At 42.1% G+C, this 23,866-nt stretch overlaps 2 protein-coding genes across 2 annotated transcripts; one reads left to right on the forward strand and one right to left on the reverse strand.

Moving 5' to 3' along the window:
* Positions 1 to 50: 50 nt before the first annotated feature.
* On the reverse strand, positions 51 to 16,715 carry prpf8 (pre-mRNA processing factor 8). The gene is given in 42 exon segments (XM_049576180.1): positions 51 to 700; positions 1,010 to 1,212; positions 1,357 to 1,496; positions 1,602 to 1,742; positions 1,908 to 2,049; positions 2,216 to 2,455; positions 2,606 to 2,799; positions 2,941 to 3,114; positions 3,240 to 3,353; positions 3,610 to 3,738; positions 3,876 to 4,113; positions 4,584 to 4,775; positions 4,962 to 5,122; positions 5,293 to 5,439; positions 5,571 to 5,700; positions 5,951 to 6,120; positions 6,345 to 6,480; positions 6,631 to 6,810; positions 6,914 to 7,161; positions 7,270 to 7,386; positions 7,563 to 7,773; positions 7,909 to 8,055; positions 8,296 to 8,534; positions 8,720 to 8,907; positions 9,064 to 9,256; positions 9,458 to 9,584; positions 9,701 to 9,864; positions 10,492 to 10,698; positions 11,172 to 11,543; positions 11,693 to 11,827; positions 12,120 to 12,239; positions 12,524 to 12,713; positions 12,820 to 12,939; positions 13,056 to 13,246; positions 13,579 to 13,684; positions 13,887 to 14,012; positions 14,265 to 14,477; positions 14,583 to 14,801; positions 14,956 to 15,120; positions 15,352 to 15,520; positions 15,650 to 15,770; positions 16,535 to 16,715. Coding segments are annotated over 41 exon segments (7,062 nt in total). The 5' UTR covers positions 15,759 to 15,770; positions 16,535 to 16,715; the 3' UTR covers positions 51 to 545.
* Positions 16,716 to 18,557: 1,842 nt separating this feature from the next.
* Positions 18,558 to 23,752, forward strand: zgc:153372 (uncharacterized protein LOC767695 homolog). The gene is made up of 10 exons (XM_049575988.1): positions 18,558 to 18,741; positions 19,111 to 19,244; positions 20,386 to 20,536; positions 20,616 to 20,752; positions 20,843 to 20,912; positions 21,001 to 21,082; positions 21,188 to 21,319; positions 21,401 to 21,543; positions 21,751 to 21,873; positions 22,130 to 23,752. The coding sequence occupies exons 1-10, from the start codon at positions 18,706 to 18,708 to the stop codon at positions 22,205 to 22,207; spliced, it is 1,086 nt and encodes a 361-aa protein (XP_049431945.1). The 5' UTR covers positions 18,558 to 18,705; the 3' UTR covers positions 22,208 to 23,752.
* Positions 23,753 to 23,866: the final 114 nt, after the last annotated feature.

Consider the following 23,866-nt stretch of genomic DNA (forward strand, 5'->3'; position numbering starts at 1 on the left):
GTTTTATCAGGCAATCAGAGTGACAACACATTACACTATAACAAGACAAATGTTTATAAAAATGGTGATCTTTATTTAAACCCAAGCTACAATGTCACAGGATGTACAGCAACGACATCGCAACGCGGCATGACTGGCATGAAAATACAACTTTCAATTTCATTTCTCAAAGAGCTAAGGGGAAATGAGTCTTTACCCTTTTCAAACAATGTTCATTATCAAATGTTACCAGAAGTTTTGTGTACTGAAAACTACACACAAATGCACATACGCTTTTATGTATCACAAGCCACAAAAATCAAAGACTGCATCTTCTTGAAGAAGCTTTACTGTACTCATGGAGGTAAGAAAATGGGGAACAAAACAAAACACTTGTAGAAAATATCCAAAAAAAGAAATTAACAGGTTTCTAAAAAAGGTCCTAAAGCCTTCACATAACAAATTTCAAACATCACAGTTACATGTGTTCAATATTACAAGATCTGTTCAGGACTGATTCCACATAGTTATCTACAAAATGTGTTCACAGAGCAGGACGTCTGCTCTCAGGCGTACATGTCCTCACGGTCTGCGTTATAGATCTCACCCTCCTGCAGTGAGGCAAAGTTTAGGAAGTGCGAGGGCCGGTGGACTTCGTGGTAGAACTCCTTGGGGTTTGCCAGCTGCAGGTCGTACTTCATGTTGGGGTCGTGGCGCACACCTGGAGCAAGACAAGTAACCAAAATTATTACAGGAACTTGTCTGTCTTTATAAGCCATTGGTTAAAAAACATGTAAATAACAACATAGCGTGCATTAGTAGAGGAAAAAGGAAAAGCTATGGATAGCTATGGATTTTGAGCTGTGAAGCACAAATGCACCATAAAATCAATCAAACTGACACAGAGACAGATCGAAAATACCAATGTACAGCCTGTCACAAATAAAAACACACAGAAGAATTGAGGATATGACAGATTCAAACTTTTTAAGTAGAATCCTTTAGCTAATCTCATAAAATGGCTACTGACCCATGAAGTTGTAGTTCCAGGACACTTGGCCCGGCACCATGAAGAAGCCGAGGAAGCGATCAGACAGCAGCATCTGCACTCTTTCATAGTGGGACGGCAGGTAGCCTTTAGGGTTGTTGCCCTTGTCTGTGTTCTGCCGACCCCACTCATATCCACTGGGTGTCAGCTTGTAGGCTGTGAGCGTGCACGAGCCGGGGGTGAAGCTGAAAACAGGTAAAATGCATTTTATTACCATTCAACTTACAGTCCATTGACATAATGATGACTGGGCTCGTATCAGTAAGTAAGCAAACGTTTTGGCTCCAGGACAAAGTACACAAAAACTATTGGGTTGTTATTAAACCTACCTGCAAGTGATGATGATGGTCTTCTCTCCGTCCCAAGACGGGTTGTCAGCCATGACCTTGGCATGGGTGGTGACGTCCTGTGGGGACAGCTGAGGTGACTCATTAGGCTGAGTATGGATCCAGCCGAGGGGCTCCATTTCCTGTTGAGGGGAAAGGAAGGAAATGCACTTTAATACTGTTGCAAAGCAGCGAGCATCCATCACGAAATGCTAGGAATGTTGTCTCTAACTGCAGATGTGCCTTACTTTAAGGTATTCATGACCAGGCAGCTGGTTGGGCAGGTGGACAGTCTGGTGTGTTCCCCACTGTGGCACCATGACGATACAACGGATCTCCTTCACCTGGGGGTTGTCTGGTGGACTGGTGCCATACAGGTAGCCAGCAATCTGGAACAACACAGTGCACCATCAGTATCTACAGGCTAAGGTTGTTTCTCTACTTTGCACAAACGTTATTTAGGGACCCTCAGGCAGAGATGTCAAGGTTTGCCTGAATATAACTGAAGGAAATAGTTTGTTTCTAAACTGTGTCAGTAGGTATGCCCCACATACCTGTGCTCGCAGATCTGAGATGCAGATAAACTTCTTGAGGACGTTCTTGGGCAGGATGTAGGTGTAGCCTGTCTCCTTGATGTCATCAGATGACACATAGATGTGGTTGGTTCGGAGGTGGAGATTGGCAGCAGATATGGCCCTGACAGAGGAGGAACAAGAAACATTACAGCCAAACATTATGACTGCCTTGTTACCCATTTACAACATGCTATGGAGGTTATTGTTCTTTATGGCTCATAAACTGAGTCCTGAGTGAGGACATGCCCCAAAATAAAGTCTAAAATCAAAACAAGCTTTCTGCTTACCTGACTCTCCATTCAGTCTTTGAGGAGAAGGTCTGGGTCTCGTAGTTGGAGGTGGTGGAGGTGATGATCTCGTCACCGTGCTTGTTGACGGTTCGGGTCTGCGTGGCCGTGAGCTGTGACTGCTCCTTGGTCTGCTTCTCAATCTCGGCAATCTGCTGTCGCTGCTGTGATGGAGCTGAGATCTCCATACCCAGGATAATGTCACGGATCTCAGACTGGGTCAGTGAGGCCACGTTCACGCTGGATGAAGACAAAGAAGCATTGGCTACTAAATACAAGTCTGACTTTATTCTGTTCTATTAAGTTACAATAAATTCATATCAAACATCTATCTGAGGAACATATTACATTCATTTTAGGCAAATATTCAGTCCATGAATTAATACTCACTTGTTCTTTTTGCCATAATCTGCCAGAATGAGATCTTTGAGTTGCACTTCCACCTTGATCCACTCCTCATCAGTGAGCGTGGGCCAGATGTGATGGGGCTCGGTGATAGTTGTTTTGTCAGGTTTCAGGATCACTTTGGCGCGGTCATTGTTGACATGGAGCGCTCTGAGGATCAGGATGAGTCGGGAGAAGGCCTAGAGATTGGGGCAAACCACCAAACACAAACTATTTACACAGGGGAATAAGCTGATGTCACCAAAATTAAAGGCACTATAAAAACATTTGAAACATTTTATCCTGGTCTTAGGGCTCCTGTGGGATGGTGTGAAACTCACTGTGTAAGACGAGATGGTCTTGAGCCAGTCGTCATAGAGGTTGAACAGCACCATCTGAGGCTCTGTAGCCTTCAGGATCAGGTCTCCAAACTTCTCCACCTTCAGACAGGCCTGGAAGGGCAGCTGCAACTCAGAACCTTTGATCACGATGTTGGGGAAATCGAGCAAGTGGACCTGCACAGAGAGAACAACGGCATCTGATCTGAAAAGCATTCAAGTATGTATCCAACTTTCAGGAATTACACAGAAATGATCCATCAAGGTTTGTTAAGGCAGTTCTTAACACAAAAGAGTCTCACCTCCAGAGGATCCAACATGCCCTTCCTGGTTACAATGATCTGTTTCGGCTGCTCCTCCACAGGGAGGGAGCGAATCAGGGCAGCCACTTCTTCAGCTGTCTTCCATTTGGCCAGCTACAGAGACAAGGCAGGAATAAAGTTTGTCATGCAGGAAGGAATGAACAAAACAAACCAAATATACATTTGCAAAGATTGAAGAAGGCCTTTTTCCCAGAACAAATAATTTAAAATTAACATTATTAAGAGAGTTTGAACAACAAATAAGAATAAAATAAATAAAATAAATAAACACAATACAAATCAGAATAAATCAATACAAAAAGCAGAGCTGATGATAACAGAAGTGAGGAGTGGTAGAGCAGGGCCGTACCTGTCCAAGACGTTTCTGTCCGGCCCACACAGACGTGTGAATGATCTTCAGAAAGAGCTGACCCGTCCTGGGGTTGAAGATGAAAATAGCTCCATTGATGGGCTTCGTGGTCAAGTTACCCTCAAAGGTCTGTTGAGATAAACGGAGAATACATGTGACTAAACTGAAGGATAATCCTAATATATCTCTATGCATAAGCAGTATATTCAGACACTTTATTTACAACAAACCGTGCATCATTACTGCATGACAACAGTGAGTCTCACCTTGTGGATGGTGACTCGGTACACGTTGGTGTCATCCACAAACCAGATGATCTGGTTGGAGAAGAGTTCACCATAGTTCTGTGAGGACAGGTACGGCTCAGTGGGCTCGGAAGAATACAGCTGCAGACCTTTGCGGATACGCTCCCTGAGCACATACAGGGCAGGGTTGGCCTTCATGATTTTGGCCATGGCCTGCTGGATCAGAGGCTTGCTTCCAGGGAACCAGTTACCATAGGCACTGAGAAGGAGATAAAGGCAGATCAATTTAAATACTAACTTAAGATGGTTATTTTTCATCATCCTTTCCTTTGTTGATACTTAGAGAAAATCACTACATCTACCAAACAACCATCTGAACTGACTTGCTATTGAATGTACTACAGTTAATTTCTGTCAAACAAGTTAGGAAGGTAGTGTGAGGACTTCAAAGGCCACTGCAAAACATATCTGTTGACATGAACAAGTGGGTGCCAAAATCCAGGCAATGCTGTGAAGCAATTGCTGCACAATGTTCTGGTCTATTTTTATACACCTGTAACAAACTGGGGCTCACTTTAACTCACGGCTTTGTCCTCTTCAGCCACCAAGTATTGCCACTTGGTTACCTGTAGCCAATGTGGCACCATATGTTAATGTTTCTCTTTTACCTACATCAGTTAATATCTGCCATCATACTGATCATGTATCCATGCTGGTAACACTGCTCACCTGTGGAGGTTGTAAGCCAAATCGATAGCAATGAGCACCCCTGTAGGGGAGGGGTAGATACTCATGTTGTCGGTGGTGTAGTCCAGGAACTTGGCCCTGGCGTAACGCTCGATGTCATGCGAGTCGTAGTCACCCCAGCGCAGTTGGATGTCGATCCAGTATTTCTGTGTGGTGGTGCTGTCCATCACGTCCCTGTAAGAAGAAAGGCACATTTTAACCAACAGAAGACTAAATAAAGGAGCTTTAAAATGCTGTCATCAAGACAGAGCTCGCAAAACCTATTAAGACTTCAGAGCACCTCATGTAACTTGAACATATTCAGTGAGATTTTATCTGAAAGTGAAAGTATGTTGAGTCGTGTAACTTCAAAAGTCATACTTGGAGTCAGCAAGCAGAGATGGTCGAGAGACATTCCACTTGTATGATGCAAAGAGGAGGATGTCTGCACAGGATGAGTTCATCTTGTACGACTTCCTAGGGTGGATGGTCTCCTTCTGCACTGTCTCAATCTCAAGAGCATCCAGTTCCTGATCAAACACCTGAACACAAAAACAGAAAATAATTATTATTATTATTATTATGGGAAGAACAATCAATAATAGAGCAGGTATAGAGCTATTTTAGTAACAGACTTCCGTTTGCTATCTTTTTGCCATTCTGCTGAGTGAAAAGCTCATCAATAATGAGGTTACAAAAAAATAAAACCAACCTGACAGAGATCCATGACGATGCTCTCATGAATCTTCTGCCACAAGTGAGCCCTGAAGATCTGAATGAGGGAGATCTTCAGAGTGGGGATCTTGCCGTGCATGAAGATTCCTGTGAGGTCAAGTTGCACCTGGAAACCCACGTACACCTAATGAGAGGAGAGAAAATGTAGGCCAAGTTAGACCTTTTTAAACCTTCATTCTTCATTTAAGACACAGGAACATAAAAAAATCAATTGATTCAGAAAGCGATACATTTACAAATATTCGTTGTACTAACATTGGCTCTGTTGATGGTGGGCGACCACCAAAGGGTGAAGCGACGGTTGGGGATTTGGTTCAGACCAGATCTCTGGGCATTGGTCAGCTTCTTCCATTTCATGGACTCCTCAAAGCCACTGGCCTTTTCCCTACAACCCAGAAATTAAGACAATTGATGCTTTGTAAATGCAGGAATAAAACAAATCTACAACTTCAATCAGTTCCAAGCATGTTAACATTTGGTGATGGGAAATAGAAAACACACTTACAAAGCACAACAAGTGTAAAAGTATTTTGGTTGTGCATATTGTTTTGTTGACTGAAGTACATTTTCTTCTTGAGTCCTAAAATGATTACACCTTTTATATTCTTGCACTATAAGTGCTCTTAGTATCTCACCAGAAGAGACCCTCCCAGGTGGGGAAGTAAGTGCCTTTGAAGAGTGTGTGCTCCAGGATGCCCTCCACACCGCCCAGAGCCTGGATCATATCTGTGCGGTAGTTGTTCAGGTTCCACAGTTTGCCATCGTGCCTCTGATGGGTCCACCAGAACGGATTCTGCTTCAGCACCTGCACAAAGTCAAGACAGAGACATCAATAGATATTATGCAATAGATTTTGAGTATATGGATACACACAATTATGCATGTTAACATGCAAATTGTGAAGTTTTCTGGTAGTAAATGTTAGAATTAGACTCCAAACAACTGATCACTGGTACATAAAAAGTATACACATGATTTCATCCCAAAAAAAGTTTGCTCTTCAACATATCAGTAGTGTCTTCATCATACCTGGTACTGTTTGAAATCTGTCCTGACTCTCCAGCCTTTGTCGTAGGCCAGTGTGTGTCTGTCCTTCTGGAAAAGTGTGTTGATACGAGGGATTCCTCTGTCCCATGAGTCCTCCAAATCTTCAAGGGTCAGACGCCTGAAACAAAGGAAACACGTTGCTATTTGCCTTGTCTAGTTTCCACTCACATTTGTGAAAAAATAAACACTGTAAGCCTAGCATAGAAAAGCAGATCCTGTATCTCCAACAAAGGTTATCATTGACAAACTGATGTGATTGAAGCAATACCTGTTCTGGGCGATGGCCTCCTGTCTTTTGAGGGCGTACTCAGCCCAGACCCTCTGGGAGTCAATGAACTCACTCTCCCATGGCTGGATGTAACGATACAGGTTAGGAATCAGCTGGTCTTCTTCGTGGCTCATTCCAGACCTGAAGTGGGTGATACCCACATCTGTCTGCTTGGACCACCTGGTGGAGAGGGAGAAAAATTAAAGCCAAATTTGCTAAATGAATTTACAAGACAATTTACTGACAAGAGATTATGACAACAGCAGCCTGCATACTGACTTACCGCAGGTCTGACTGTGGAATTAGCACATGGCCCATGGACAGCATGCCAAGGCCACCTAGCTCTTTGGGTGTGTAGAAGACGACAGGAGGGAAGCGGCTAGGCATTTTGGAGTTCAGGCCAATCTTAATACGTGTCTGGATCTTGTTCTCACACTTCACCAGCAGGTCCAGGAGCTCCTGGGTGTTGACCACAGCCTCACGGAAGTACGTCATCAGACCGATCAGAGCTGTGTTCCATTTGTTCACAATCTAGACGTAAAGAGGGGAAACACTGAAATAGTCTGACACTTTGACTTTTCATTTTTTAACATTAAATGCTACGTGCTCTGTTTTTTGGGGCTATGGTTGTCTGCTGACCTTGGTGAATGTGGTGGATCCAGAGGCCATCAGGATCTGACGCACTCTGTTGTGGAAGCGCTGCATTGATTCATCATCCACACGCAAGAAACACTGCGCTGTCCTCTCTTTGGTTACCTACACATGCAAATACAATGTGAGAACTTAAAAACAGATATATGATCATGACCATTTGAATAAATATGCCCTAATAAGATGCAAGTGTCAGTATTGTAATGAGACATATACAACATTAGCTGTCTTTTACTGTGAAAGGACATTATGGACACTTACTTTGGGCATCAGTTCCTCACCTCATTCTGCAGGTTCCACACACCATCCTTATGAGTAAACTCCTCATAGCTGGTGCGGCACTTTGGCAGGATGCGGCACTCAAAGCCACACATGTTGAAGAGCAGGTTGGGGTTGTCTTTGCTATAGACAGAAACAAAGCTGTTCTCCCACTGGACAGTGGTCACAGATCTGGGCAGGCGGTTCTTGATGTCCCAAAACACAGCACGTCCACTGGAGAAATATAAGATTAGAAAAGTTACGTTACCACATCTGGTATAAAAAAAAGACTATAATGTTTAGGATAGAATGAGATTTTATAATACAATGAAATACTAGTTGAAAAGTCACAATCTTGAGTGAACTCACAGGTTGACATCGTGCTTCATCAGTCTCATGCGGGCATCGCGGGGCCAGCACTTCTTGTTGTTGTAACCCACTATGTTCTCGTTGTTGGGGTCTGGATGCTCCGTCAGATACCTCTGAATCAGATCCCTGGCCTCGTCAGCAGAGAACCTGGTGGGCGAATGAGAAAGCCACATAAATCAAAAAATCCCCTTTTTCACTGCTGTTAACAAATTTGTTCTGTTTGGCAGCAAAGACAGAAACCAAACTGTAATCAAGATTTAGTCATTTTAAAAAAGTAAGACCATTTGTAAACCTCATTCTGCCGTTCACAGCTTGTGTTACCAAAGAGAAATATTTCCTAAAGCCAAATGTTAAAATGTCTTGATCATTTTGGTGAGTCAGTCCCACCTGAAGAAGATGTGGATGCGGTCGATGTAGCGGCAGTACAGTCTGATTGGGTGGGCACTCTCTGTGGGTGTGTCCTGGAAACTGAGGAAATCGTTGGGCATCTGAGGTGGGCCGGCCATCTCACTGGCACGGTGCAGACCCAGCACCAGCAGGTCCATCACCAGGCCGTAGTACTGTACAATGAAAGAGGCAAACTGGAGCCCCCTGATGATGCCGTAGGAGTTGGTGTGGTTCATATCCTAGATGGACAAAAGACAAAGAGGTTAACATATAGATCAAATACCAGTAAAAACTTAAGTTCTGAAACAGTAACACAAGTACGTCTATACGCTGAGCGAGATATTACATACATGAGAGGCCTGAGTAGTTATCTATAAAGATAAATAAAGAATGAAATCACATATAAAATGAAGAGTGTGTTTACCTTGTAGTTGATGACCACGTTGTTTTTGGCCGTCATGTAATCAGCGATGTTGTGGTCAACGATGAGACGCAGCAGCCTGTTGAGCAGGGTCAGATCGATCTTCTCATACATCTTCTCGTAGCGGGACTCCAGCATCACGTTGCACTCTCCCTCAGCAGTCTCCCACACATCCTGTAGGTTGTTGATGCCTGAGGAGAATTAACAAGATGATGTTTGAGTTTTGATCCAGCCAACATGACGGGCATCATCAGATGGGATGCATAATATTAATTCCACATAAATGCATAAGATGATCAGCGTTCCTACAGTCATCCCTCTTATTGAAAGCTATTATTGGCTCTGACCTTGGCACCACTTGTAGACCAGCAGTGGTGGTGGTTCAGTGTCAGCAGGTTTGATCCATGGTGGGAAGAGGCGTCTCTTGTCTGCCTCGTACCACAGGTACTGGTCAAGGTAGGCGTCGGTGATCTTCTCCAGGGGCTCGACATCATACACGGGCACCAGGTGACTGTACAAGTCCATGAACTCGATACCAACCTGCAAAAGAAGAAATACTTTGTTAAAGCAAGAGGGTCCCAACCATGGATAATAATTTCAGTGTAATATTTTCCCCTATACCTTATAGTATATATTGTAGTGTTTTAGTCAACCCTATATTTTCAACCAGTGCTTTGCCCTTAAAATTCCATGTCTGACAGTGGAAACTTCACTGATAAATCAAAGTATCTTGGTCCTGACCTCTTTGAAGGCTCTCTGGGTGAGCAGGTGACGTTTGATCCTGGACAAGGCCTCGTGAGGATTGTCGTACGCCTGCTCAATCAGCCCCAGCTCCTCCCTCTGACTCTGGTTCAGACGAGACTTCACACTAGAAGACACAGAAACACAAACTTATTATGGAGGGAACAATATTCTGGCAGGTTGTGTTACCTGGTGCGAATGAGCATTTGCTGATAAAGTTGTTCATGTTGGCACTGTGTTTACCTGTACGCCTCCTTGAGCCTCTCCAAGGCCAAGATCAGCAGCTTGGTGTCGTGTTTGTAGGACAGTGGAGGGAAGGGGATGGGCGAGAACCGCCGACTCTCCAGCCAGTGAACAGTGGTGGTGTAAATGGCTACGGCCTCTTCAGCTGTGATGTAGGGGCCATCCTGTCGGCAGAACATACACACTTCATTAAACATATGGCAAAACGGGGTTAATTTACTCTGATCTAATGTCAACTTTTTACTGTAAATTGTTGTTTTACTTGTTAATTTTTTTTGTATCACTGTTAGCATCTGGGATTAAGTGTCCACGTATTTAATAGCTAATACAAATAAAAGGCAATTAGAAAAGCTTAATGTAAAGAAAAATGTAGTGTTAAGACAGTATAATTATAGTTTAATTGATAAGAAGCAATATCTGAATGGTGAGGAGCCAACTGCAACTGCAGCTGCAGCCAGCGATAATGACAGAAACACCATTCATTTTAGTGTTCCTCCAGTTCTTACGCACAGGCAAGCAGACCAATGCAAGTGCGCCTTTGTAGGAGGATTGCATTATAAACTTAAATTCTAATTTGTTGTGAGCTCATTATATTTCTGGTAAAGGCAGTAGGTAAATAAGCCACCCTTAATCTATAAGTAAATACAGATGTGGGCAATGTCTTTAAGATCATTGGCCAAAGAGCACTGAAATATATCTCATCAATGCACCAGTTTCTAAATATTGATAATGAAAAATATAACACAAATATAGCTTATTTCCTTTTTTAACTGTCTTTCTCTGGGTGTTACCTTCAGGTAGTTGTGCTGCCTCTCCTGCTCAGCCTTCAGGTACAGACGGGTCAGTCTCCCCAGGTTCTTCTTGCACACTGTCTTGTCCACAGTGGCTCCACGGCGGATTCTCTCACGATTGTAGTGGGCAGTGTTGGTCCACCAGTCAGCTTTAGCCTTCACGTAGCGCAGGATCATGTTCTCAATGGGAGTGGGCAGGCCTGGCACCTGTGATGAGGGAAGAAATTATCAATAGTCCATTAATTCTTGCTCAGCTTTTAGTGGTACAACTGTGTCAAACACTATTATGTGGTTTGTTTAACTTGTATTATAAAGGAAATGTTCCCTGTTTAGGTCTTTAAATAAGGAAGACACATTAATTTCTAACCCTAATTGATGCATATACGGAGACTTCAGGGTAAGCTGTCTGCAGTGCTTACACTGCACCAAGTGCAAGGCAAACAAAAACAGACCAGAATAAAACTTCAAGTGCTGAAAGCTTAAGCAGTCTAAGCAATATTACACTTTCACTTTCAGACACTTGACATTTTACTTGACTCACTAGAGTCAAACAAATCCTAATTTCAAATGGAGCAGGGCTTTAAAGATTCTCTGATTAATCTTTGTCTTTCAATAACAAACCATTCCATCACTCTTAATGAACTTAGTCACAGTGAAAGCGATTTCTGTAATGAACTGACCTTCCAGGGGATGTTGGCCTTCCAGCACCTCCAGGACTCGCTGAGGTGCTGCAGGATGGTTCTGGCTTTGTTCTGTTTGATGCCCTCAGGCATCATGTCCAAGATGTCGTGCATCACAGCAGCACGCAACTCCAGGTCAAAGTGACTTAAATGGTTTGTTAGTTGCTACAGATGCACCATAGAGATTGTTGCTGAAATAATAGTGGCCACTGCAAAAAACATGGGACAGTGTGTATGCATACCTTCAAACTGCCTGGCCAGCAGATTCCCTAGCCACCTCTCCAACAGCGGAGTGATCCCCCTCATGAAGAACAGCCACACTCTCCAGCCGGGAGCCCAAAAGCCACAACCTGGACCCTTGCCCACAGGACCCTGATAAAAAAAAAAAAAAAAACACACAGAAAATCACAATGAGTTCAAACTTCAGGTGGAAAGCTAGGAGCATTTCGTATCATTTGTGGGAAAAGCTTTCTCCAATACACAAACATTTGGAAAACCCAATAAAACACGTATGTACTTACAGTGTTGAACCGGTAGTAGATGAGATGCTTTAGATCTTTGCACATACGGATTTGTCTCATCAGCTTGTACTTGTAGCGGTACATGCCTGTCAGCTGACCCACATGAGCGAAGATGTACTGCAGCCCATCAGCCAACTACAATACAGAGGCGAAATTCTGAGATTAGCAGAGTGTGAAATAATAATCCATTTCCAACTAATGTTATAACATCACCCCCACTAACACACAAACCACTAACACCAACACCACAATTTAACGTCATAAAAGAACATCCTTGTGTTGTACATTTCAAGTGTTTCAGATGTCTTAGCACCCTTGCCCTGCAGATTAACCCTTGTACTTTAACTGCAACAGAAACTCATATGTCCTTTGGGTTTTACACTTCCAGGGGGAAAAGGGAGAATGCAGGGGTAAGTGGAGAACTAACCTGGAAGGCATCAACATTTCCCAGTCTGTACTGCACGTGGCTGTCTACCACCAACTTGCTGAGACGCAGCACCTCTCTGCACAGGTGAAAAGCGTTACCGAATCGGGACTTCTTTCTTTCCTGTGGGACAAAAAACACAAACAGCTGTACGTCAGCACTGGTGGAATACTGTGATCTTGGCGCAGAATACAATAAGACATCTTGACACTAAAACAGCCTGTAATCTACAATTTTAACTAAATTTGGAGATTTTGATCTCAAGTATTTTGGTGCGTAATGCTTCCAACAAAAGAATGACGAAAAAAATTCTACATTTACAGCAACATTTAACCTACATTCCTGTTATTTATTTAGGCACGATACAATCTCAACAACAACAGGCAGATCGTCCCTGGAGACTGTACCTTTGTGGTCAGTGTCTTGACAGGCTTCAGGTTGAAGTTGTAGTCAAGATGCAGGTAGTTCAGGTTCTTACGGTGGATGAGCAGATTGAGCATGTTGTAGCCCTGTCGGCAAACCTGCAGGCCAACCTCCACCCAGTCGAGCTTGGTGGACTGAAAGAACTTGGTGGCCTTGAAGGAGCGGAACAGATACCTGAAAGAAACACATGGAAAATCATAAGAGAAAAAGAAAATCACTCATAAGCAAAAAAATATAGCGTAACAGAAAATCAAAATATAAAGTGTCTGATGATGCTCACCTCTTCTTCTGGGCCTTCGGTGGTCTGTGTTTGAGAGCATTCAGCACATAGTACTTGAGCAGTTTCTGGTATGACACACGCACTTTCACCGGCTGTCCTGCAGGGCAGTGCTCACGATACCTGTAGAATGATTTAACACCTGCCATTTAGACTTTCTCAAAAATCATCCGTCTTTTTTTAATAAGTAAATTATGACACATTTAGTCTGGTTCCAAAAATGTTAGTAATATGCTCACCAGTTCTTGATCAGGGGGATATCAATGGCACGCCTTGTGCGGCCTGATCTGAGGTTGAAGGGCCTCGGCGCCCACAGCAGGGCGATGCCATTGGCTGTGTTGTCTGTGTAGAGTGGGGTCTCCTTGAGGAAGGGCTCCACATACTCAGGAAGCTCAAATTCCTCATCATCATCAGGCAGAGGCTCCTGACTCTGCAGGTGCAGAAAATTACAATAAAAACTATGCAGTGAGTTCTCATTTCTGCTGCCATTTTACCCCAAATCAATCTGAACTCTCAACTTTAAATAAGAAGCAGTGTCTGAATGATGGAGGCCCAACTGCTACTGCAGCTAGTGATAAATAAAAACCACCATTCATTTTGATTTTCCTCCAGTTCTTACGCACAGGCAAGCTGACCAATGCAAGTGCGCCTTTGTAAGAGGATTTCATTTAAGGATCTGCATGTAATTTGAGGTGAGGAAACTAGATTAATCTTTCCACAGCTGCCAAAGATGGAGAATCAGCCACAGTCATTCAGACTTACCTTGACAGAGTGTCTGTGTGAAATGGGGTTGATCAGTGGGTCAAAGTAGAATGCTGGGAGATCTGGATCCTCTGTCTTGATAAACACCACATTGGGTGTATGATACCTGCAGAGGCAGAGTCATGAGTGTCTGCTCAGTTCTTACAGCCAATGTAAAATATATTGGAGCAAATTTAGTAATGGGATGAGCAAAAATGTTCAAGGGCATTTCACACAAGTTATATCTGAATTTTTTGTTCTTAAATTAATTCAATTAACTTTTCAATTAACTGTAACTTTAAAAAATAACTAACTTGTAAATTTCTTACCAGGTGAGGTGGACGTGGTGCGGCAAGTTGTTGTACAAGTAGGGGAAGGCAATTTTGTACTCTGTCCTGATAGGCTGCCGGATGATGATCTTGTTGATGTCATTGAACTCATTCCAGTCTTCGTCCCTGCAGGAGACACAGAGATGGATGAGCTGAGGCACAAATCATCTAGCATCTATTCTTACTTGATGTTTTGTTTGGGGTAAAACAGGATTAATATTGCAGATTCTGAAAGTATGATGAGACACAGTCTAACAAACATTTTCACACTGATGAGCATAAAAAATGGTGGTAGTTCCAAGCGACCTCCACAATCTAGTAAAATTGACAGTGTAAAATCTGTAGTTCTTTTATTTACTACAGGTGAGAAGTCCTTACTGGAGGTTGATGTCTCTGACCAGTGGCTCAAACTTTGGTCCCCCAGGAATAGCCATATTCAAAGCTTTGGAAGTGAAGAAAGCCTTGAGGTCAAACAGGTAGAAGTAATTGAAATCCACCAGGTCGGTGAGCAGCTGATTGGCCAGGCGGTATAGTGTGGACATCATGGGCAGTGTGAACTGCCAGCGACGGTAGGTGGTGCCATTCACAAACCTGAAAATCATACAGATAAATTACTGTTTGATTCTGCTAGCTACACATCAGAAGAATATGTAAAATTTACAATGTTTGTCTTTAAGGAGTGAAATGGTAGCTTACTTGGCAGTGTCTTTGAGGGGTTGGTGCTCATAGAACCACTCTGCAACTGAAGAGTCCTCCTCAGAGTCAAGCTCCATCTGGATGGCCTCCAGTGGCTCCACATCAAGGATGTTGTCAGCGTAGTCCAGCGGCGGCTCCTCATCATCAAATGGTGGAAAACGCATCCGCTTGAAGTGCCGACGATCACGCTTCTCACGTCGCATCATGATCCACATAGTGCTGAGAGGAGAATAAGGAATAAAGACAATTATAAACTATTTTAGAAATACAAATGGTGTGATGCACTTAATATTCTTTCTCACACATATAAACACCATGTACTACAAACATGATAACATAAAATCATGACCCAAAATCACTCTCTCTCTCTTACCCCCACTGGGCAATGTAGACAGGCTCTATGACCCAGGGAATTTCATTCACAAAGGAAATAGCTCCAGTGATGTGGTAGAGGACGGGCACATCTCTGATCTGTTCCCAGGGCATGGGCATGTTTTCCAGCAGCTTCAGTACAGCGTGAGGCATGTACTTGAGGGCACTGATTAACAAAAAGAGGAGAAACACTGTGAGCTACGTGACAGATCTTCTTAAACAATTAGCAAAGATTTAAATGTTTTTAAAAAACAAGAAATTGTGCACAAAGATAGTCACTTTAAAGCCTATATGTGCACTGCATTCTACCCAGAGTGCGTCTAAAGATTTTCAGCAGCTAAGAAATTTAAAACTGACACATTAACTATGGTATAATTAATGTATGATGAATTTTTACCCGAGGTACACCCTCTTGTCATGGCGAAACTTTCTGTTGGTCATGTCTCCATGGTCCCTGATGATCTTGCGGACATGCTCGGGTGGCATGTCTTCTTTCTGAGCATCCACAAAGCCAAACTTCCTCTTTTCTGAGTAGCGCTTTGCCTGCAATTGCTGCCATTTTCTTGCTGTAGAGTTGGAGGACATTTAACAAAACCACAAAGTTAATCACATCCAGTTGTTGTACTCCACTTCATAAAAACAGTGTAGTTTCACCAACACCATGAATGTGCAACATTGACTGAAAACCAACATACCTTTCTCCTGCAGCTTTTCCTCAGACATGTAGTCTGGGACGGGCACAGGAGGGGGGACACCTGGTGGCAACCCTGCAGGGACCCCTCTGTAGGGGAAGGTAGCTGCCATGGTGCCTCACTACTGTAAACAAAATCACAACATAAAGCATTTCTGTAAACACTGACCCTAGATAAATGAATTAGAATCAAAATAATCACTTTCACATTAGACAGACAGGTAGTTAAGATACTTTTATTTGACCCCTTAGATAGACTGGCTTGCAGCACAATCACAAATGTATAACACCACACCACACAAAGTCACCATAAACATATACACAAAATATTACTAACATAAAAGCTCGATTGATGGACAATTCTCCATTACATCAGGACATTTATGAATGGCTCTCTTACACGCCAGTGTCACACGTAATGTTACTCTTCCAAACCATGGAAAGTTTGAGAAAATCGCTGGAAATTACATTTAAATGAATGGTGCTGAATCAAGAAAAACTGCTGAGAGTTTCTTTGCACTTTCAAAATGCACTACAATGCACATTTTCTTGGCTAAGACATGCTAGCATTACCGCTCGAGCCGTTGGCTAGCAGTTAGCTAACATGGCTTCCCGTGCGGTACAAACTGTAACGTTATGTACAACTTTAAAGAACAGCAGACTTGATTCAATACGCAGTCGCTAACCTTCACAGCACAGATACGATAATTTCATTCTTTACCCACGCTTAGCACAAAGTTTGCAAAGCATTCAGTCGAGGTTGGAACTCTATTTGTTGATTAGGCCAAGCGTGGATGAAGCGGTAAGCTAGCCAACTGCTAAAACTAGCATAGCAGCTAACGACTAAATGCTAAGGAACAAAACCGTAAATTCATGCAACACCTCTCACCTGGCTACCTTCACTCCCTGTGTAATTCCTTATCGTCGATGACAGCCGTGTTCAGACACAATCAGCTACCACCACATTTCTCTTTAGGAGTAGTTTTTAGTCCTTTTTCGTTTCACTGTTGTGTTGACTCGTCTTCATAAAACTGCATCACGCACCAAGAACGACGGCGGCCACACGATGAGCGCAGTTCAGTGGAAATCACAGACAAGAGATACGCCAGATATAATTACGTCCTACCGCTGTACAGAATGGGCTCTACGTCGAAAAATACGCAAACGTTGGACAAGCGCAATTTTGCAAGTACCCGGATGATTCAGTTTCCGGCGCACTACTGCCCCCTGCATTGTTGGAGTGAAGCCTGCAGGGTTTCAACTACAAACACAATGGCATTGCATTGTCCATGCACCAAAACAACAAAGCAAAACCCTTGTTTGTGAAAACCTACTTTTCTGATTCAGTTTTTGTATTCCTTTTTCTCAGCCAACATGCTGAGATCTTTCATTTCTTGTGTCACACACTTTTAGGGGGGTTACTGGCTTCAAAGCACTTAAGCACTAAATAATTTTCTACCACAGCATAACACTATTTTAGGCTTGTTGATCATGTGCTGGTGTAACCTAGACATGTTCAGAGATTAATGTCCATTTATCATACAGTTGTGTACCACATCTCTTAAATAATAAATAGCCTACATTTAGAGCATTTTTTTTCCTTTCCAATTTTTTAAGTCCCCCCAGCCTTGTTAAACTGAAACATCAAATTTGAAGAAAAATAATCCTGCTATAATTTAAAAGCCTTTAAAAACTGCAAGGGCTTTGAAATTGCAAATATCTCAGAAACTGTGCAATATAATTTTGTTATTCTGCTCCAATGACTCAGTAATGCAAACCTTGAAAATCCATGGACTATCTTGACACACCATGAGCTTGATTTTGAGTTTTTGAGAGTTTATGCAACTAGTAGATCTACAAGAAAACCCCATAATACATATTACAGCCATATATCTGAAGGAATACATACTTTCAAGATAAGAGATGTGGAAGTGAATAGGCCCTACTACTAATAGTATTTACTGCCTAGAAGGTCTGCTTTGATTTTTCTTAAACTACTTAAGCTTACTGTGTTCTTTAACTATAGACCTACAAATTTGTTACATAAGGTGAACTGTACAGTGTCCAATTTATTTGAAATAAAATAGCAATAGCTGTTTTGTTTTTTTTATCAGGGATTGTTTGTTACTTATGAGGGGAATAGGAGTGATTAAAAAAGAGGGAGGCATATAAAATATTTTTTAAGCATTGGGGAAGGACTTCTGTTTTTTATTCTGGCTTAGGGGAGGGCCATATAAATTTAAATAACTGTATTTTGTATTCATTTTACAAGTCAATATTTAAAGAAAACGGGCTGGTTTGGAAGACATGATTTCTTTAAAGATCACCAAAATTACACCATTTCTCGTAGCCGGAAACTGTAAAAACAGAAATTATCTTTGGATTTTCACAATTCCAATCGTCCTTGGACACACATGGGCTACCAACACTTCCATCAGGAAAAAAAAAACTATCAAATCTGATCTTAAAATTGTGATATTAGGCCTACATCAAAATAACTTTATTCTATGTTTCAATTACATTTGCCCAAAAAATAAACCATTTGCATGAACTAACGAGCGTACATGACAAGAGTGAGAAAACAAGGCTTTTTTCAACTCCAGGATTACATGTCTTCAACTTTTAAGTAGAAATTTTCAAACATAAAATTGTAAGTTAAAATCGAATAATTAATTTATGGCGCAGGGAGGGTCATGCATTTACCCTAGTCACTCAGGGAGTGGATTAAAAGATTATTAGATTAAATTAAAACAAATTAAATTAAATGATGGAGAAATCACACCTCAGCAACCCTCTCCTCTGACTAGACTAACAGTCCCTAAAATACATTTAATGTCCGCTATGTGTTTCTATGCTGTAAGCTTTTATTCTGAAAAATTAAACAGGCCGGAAGAGCAAAGTGCGCTGATCGTTAGAAAGAGGGGGGGCATATCTGACCCACCCACATGTTATTTGCATAGACTGTATAAAATAGGTTATTTGTCATTCATACTGCGCAGCGATTTGATTTAACAAAGACTGTAACCAGTGTTTTATGTTGTTGAAAGGCTGTCGGATCTAATGGCGACCTGTGAGGACGTGCGGGAGAGTGTGAAGGTACTTCAGTTTGTTTCACACTGTTGTTTTGTCTTTAGTTCAGAGTTCAGGCTTTCTCCTGCAGCTCTGACATTGCATAACAGTCTCAGTTCAGTCTCCTGGAGTTATAATACTGACGTTTCCTCAATCAAAACCTCAGTATATTGATCAAAACAAATGTACAGAATAAAGAAAGGCCATACTTGTTCTTCATGTATGACCCTTGTAGTGTGAAATCACTGCCAACTCTAGAAACTATAAAGTTAACAGTAGGTGATGGTAGTGAGGATGTGATTTTTGTTGCACTAGTTTCCATGTGACCATACTAATAGTCCCATAAAGCTATGCAGTTAACAGTTGTTGACAATATGTTGACTGTTATGTGTGCAGAACTATTATGGCAGCCGGCTGGAGTGCTCTGCTGACCTGCAAACAAGCGCTGCTTCCTGCAGTTTCTCCTGCAGCTCAGTGCCGAGGAGTGTGACAGATGCACTGAGCCTGGTTCACCCGGAGGTCACCAAAAGGTACTGAGTCCAATCATGGCTTACCTTTACTACTGCATCATATACATCTGCCTAGGGAAGTATGCAATTACACTCACTGGCCACTTTATTAGGTACACCATGCCAGTACCAGGTTGGACCCCTTTTGCCTTCAGAACTGCCTACCTTAATTCTTCATGGCATAGATTCAACAAGGTGCTGGAAACATTCCTCAGAGATTTTGGTCCATATTGACATGATAGCATCACACAGTTGCTGCAGATTTGTCAGCTGCACATCCATGATGAGAATCTCCTGTTCCACCACATTCCAAAGGTGCTCTATTGGACTGAGATCTGGTGACTGTGGAGGCCATTGGAGTACAGTGAACTCATTGTCATGTTCAAGAAACCAGTTTGAGATGGTTTGAGCTTTGTGACATGGTGCGTTATCCTGCTGGAAGTAGCCATCAGAAGATGGGTACACTGTGGTCATAAAGGGATGGACACGGTCAGCAACAACAAATGTGCCAAGAAAATATCCCCACACCATTACACCACCACCAGCCTGAACTGTTGATACAAGGCAGGATGGATCCATGCTTTCATGTTGTTTACACCAAATTCTGACCCTACCATCTGAATGTGGCAGCAGAAATCCAGACTCATCAGACCAGGCAACGTTTTTCCAATCTTCTATTGTCCAGTGTTGGTGAGCCTGTGTGAACTGTAGCCTCAGTTTCCTGTTGTTAGCAGACAGGAGTGGCACCTGGTGTGGTCTTCTGCTGCTGAAGCCCATCTGCTTCAAGGTTGGACGTGTTGTTGGTTCAGAGATGGTCTTCTGCAGACCTTGGTTGTAACCAGTGGTTATTTGAGTTACTGTTGCCTTTCTATCATCTTGAACCAGTCTGGCCATTCTCCTCTGACCTCTGGCATCAACAAGGCATTTTCACCCAGAGAACTGCTGCTCACTGGATATTTTCTCTTGTTCAGACCATCCTCTGTAAACCCTAGAGATGGTTGTGTGTGAAAATCCCAGTAGATCAGCAGTTTCTGAAATACTCAGACCAGCCTGTCTGGCACCAACAACCATGCCACGTTCAAGTCACTTAAATCACCGTTCTTCCCAATCCTGATGCTTATCTTATCTTATCTTATCTCATCTATGTGGACCTTTCCTCTAGATTTTTCGGCTGTGGCCTTCCCTTCCCAGCGAAGCTCGAGGGCTGCAGAGTCCTGGACCTCGGCAGCGGCTCTGGCAGAGACTGTTTTGCCTTCAGCAAACTCGTCGGGCCAAGCGGACATGTGACAGGGATCGATATGACCGAGGCGCTGGTGATTACACATGCATTTCCACACACTGTTTGACACCTGACTTCTGAGCTTTCTACTGATCTAACTTGCATTTCTGTAGATCGCAGCGTCTCGTCAGTACATCGAGTATCATCAGAAGAAGTTTGGCTATGAGAAGCCCAACGTCACTTTTGTCCAGGGGTACATGGAGAAGCTCAGTGAAGCTGGCGTACAGAGTGACTCAATGGATGTTGTGCTGTAGGTTGAAAGCATGGATATGAGTCTATGGTCTGTGACAGCCTTGACTAGCTAATTAACAAAACTGTTTTCCCTCTAAAATAAATCCAGATCCAACTGTGTCATCTGTTTGTGTCCTGATAAAAAAGCAGTGCTACAGCAAGCTTACAACGTCCTCAAGGTTAGTCTGAAGAATTTCTACCAACTGCATTAAAATTGTGTACACAGCAAGGTGTTCATGGTTCTCATCACACTCTCACTTTACACAGGAGGGAGGTGAGCTGTACTTTAGTGACATGTACGCCAGCAAAGTCATTCCTGATCACATGAAAGGAGATCCAGTCCTGTGGGGTAAAACATTACATCGTCAACCTAAAATCAGTATAGAAGAGCAGAATCCCTGCACCACTGCTTCACAATCTCTTCTGGCTGTGACCTTTATTTTCTCACCTACAGGTGAAGGAATGGGCGGCTCCCTGTTTTGGCAGGATCTCATTTCATTGGCTCACAGCATAGGTTTCAGCACTCCACACCTTGTCGCAGCCAGTCACATCGTGATCCACAACTGTGAGCTCAAAGCAAAAGCAGGTAACAAAAATGCAGTACTGACTTTAATGACATGTGAAGATCATTTTTACTCTACAACTGAGCCAGTTCTTCACTTTGCAGGTGATGTCAGCTACGCTTCAGGCACATACAGACTCTTTAAGCTGCCCAAAAGTCCAGCGGTGTCTGAGGCAACGGTGACCTACAAAGGAACTGTGCCAAATTTCCCCGATCAGCTGGACTTTGATTCCTCCCACTCTTTCAAGGTATAATAAAAGCCCAAGCAGCCCAGTATCTATTGATTTATCAATGTTTACACAAGAGCATTCATTAAATTTTGGCGTCTTGTTTTAACAAAAGGAAACGTGGGTCTATATTTTTTTAATTTTAAAGAAAAAGAATCCTGCATATTCATATTAAAATATGATCTGTTATGATATTGTTAAGATTGTTTTCTTTTGTGCTACATACAGAAAGACGTGGCAGTGCAGGTAAATGGAGAGATGGCAGCAATCCTCCAGTCATCTCGCTTCTCTCCGGATTTCTTAATCCAGATTTTGGATCGACCTGAGTCTGGCTCAGAGTCAACACCTCAGGTAGCTGATGGCCAAAATGCTTTAATTTTGAAGGGTTAACACCATAGACTGTATAACACTGACTGCATTCAGAAAGAGAATGATGTGACCAACGTTTTGATGCAAAAATTTAAATACATGTTGCCTCGTGCTTTTACAAGTTTTACAGAAAGAATAACTCTTTGTAGCAACTGCACAGTAAAAGCTTTGATAATGCTGAAGAGTTGTTTCAGTATCATGTGACAGTAACGTGCATTTTTCTTTATTTGTTCCTCAGTACTGCCACCTCAACCCATTTCTACTGGCAGACAAACTGGGATCCTCAGTGAGACAGTGCTCCAAAACAAGCAAATAAAGATGTAAATGAGGAACTTGTTCTGAAGACTGAGTAGAACAGCTGCAATGAGATTGAGTTTGATTAGTAGATTTTATACAGTAAGTCCATAACTTGAGACTAATCATTTTATGTGCTAGTAGTCTCTTACCTCTTGTTATATTGTTAATTTTAGATATCATGGTGTTACGTTTTTTAGCAGGATAATGGTGTCGCAGTAATATCATAATAAATAAGTGTCCAGATACTAAAATAACATTTTTCTAATAACCGTTCTTTGTTTCAGTCTACTAAGAAAAAGGTTCTGAGTGAAAATGACAGTAAATGATCTTACTGTGTTCTGCTGTCATTGTGCATCATGAAAGAGGAACTTGTACCAACAGGTAGAATTTTAAGTATCTGCAGCCGGTGATGCTGGTGATGTGAGTAAGCAAAGACTATGGAGCTCTGCTGTCAGTTATGGGGTTGTTTCTAAAATGTTAAGTACACTCTCATTTCACAACAGCACAAAATACAGAAGCCCTGAGAGGCAAATGAGGAAAAAAGATGAAGCGATACCGCTTCTAAGTCTGATCTAAATTGTTTCCTCTACCGTTTTTATTACTTAATAAAGGAAGTGTGCAAGATTTAGGGGGATTTAGTGACATCTAGTGGTGAGGATTGTAGATTGCAACCAGCTGAAACATCTCCTTGTTGGAATTTCTTTAGTATTGATTGTTCAAGAGGTTTTTACCAGGAGCCAAATTATCTGCAGAGGTCTCTACCTCTCCAAGACAAATGGTAAAACCAGTAAAAACACTAGCCCAGCACCAGCGAATGTGTGCTCACCTTATTTCTGCTCCAGATGTTCAAGAGTTTCTTACTGGGAGCCATATTATTTGCAGAGGTCTCCTCCTCTCCAAAACATCAGACCATGTGATTAAAACCAGTGAAAACACTGGGGGAGCGCCAGGATAAATTTTCTTCTTTTTCTCTTTACTCTTTTTGTTCCCATTTGAGTAAAAAGATAAAAAAAAAAAAATAGTATTTGCAGGTGATATTTTTGTTTTTTGTAATACTTATTTTGGCCACAAGAGGCTGAAGTGTTCTACTGTCCCATATTCTCAATAGGACTAAAAGCATCCAAGTTTTCCTCCTGGTGAGTCGTTCTTTCTCTGTACACTCTAAACACAAAGGTTCATATATTGTGTTTTAGAAAGTAACATAACATACATACATACTGTCATGTCTTTCTTTGGGCTAGAAATATATGTACTTTAGCCTCTTGCTGCTGAATAAACTCTTGAAAAATTGCCCTGCCTAAAAAAACACCTTTTAAAACTTTTCCACCTGCAAAAGGAGCTTATTAAAATGATCTAAGCAAAACTTCTTTTCCCACCTGCTCTTAAGTCATAAACACAGGAGGGGAAATAAATCAAACTTAGAAAATGAATCACCAAAAGCCAGTTTGACAGAAACAGGTACAAGAGTGGAAATAAAAATCCAAGACCTAAAATCACTCTCTGATGTTTGAAAAATGTTTCATCTACATGTAGAGATTATTACATTGTGTTTTGTTACGTTAACATTTCAAAAGCAGCTGTCAGAGGGTCAAAATATGAAATAAAGTAGTGAAGGTTATCTTCAGATGAGTGATAGTCTCACCACCAGACAATCAGAGATCTCCGCCTTCTGATAGTT

This window comes from Epinephelus fuscoguttatus, linkage group LG5 (genome assembly GCF_011397635.1).
Source record: "Epinephelus fuscoguttatus linkage group LG5, E.fuscoguttatus.final_Chr_v1".
NCBI lineage: Eukaryota > Metazoa > Chordata > Actinopteri > Perciformes > Serranidae > Epinephelus > Epinephelus fuscoguttatus.

What these genes read in the sequence shown, in the direction of transcription:
- zgc:153372 (XM_049575988.1), top strand. Translation starts at nt 18,706, where the DNA reads ATGGCGACCTGTGAGGACGTGCGGGAGAGTGTGAAG. An exon ending in CACCCGGAGGTCACCAAAAG is followed by an intron (nt 19,245 to 20,385) that starts GTACTGAGTCCA and finishes CCTTTCCTCTAG; the next exon opens with ATTTTTCGGCTGTGGCCTTC. An exon ending in ATTCCTCCCACTCTTTCAAG is followed by an intron (nt 21,544 to 21,750) that starts GTATAATAAAAG and finishes TGCTACATACAG; the next exon opens with AAAGACGTGGCAGTGCAGGT.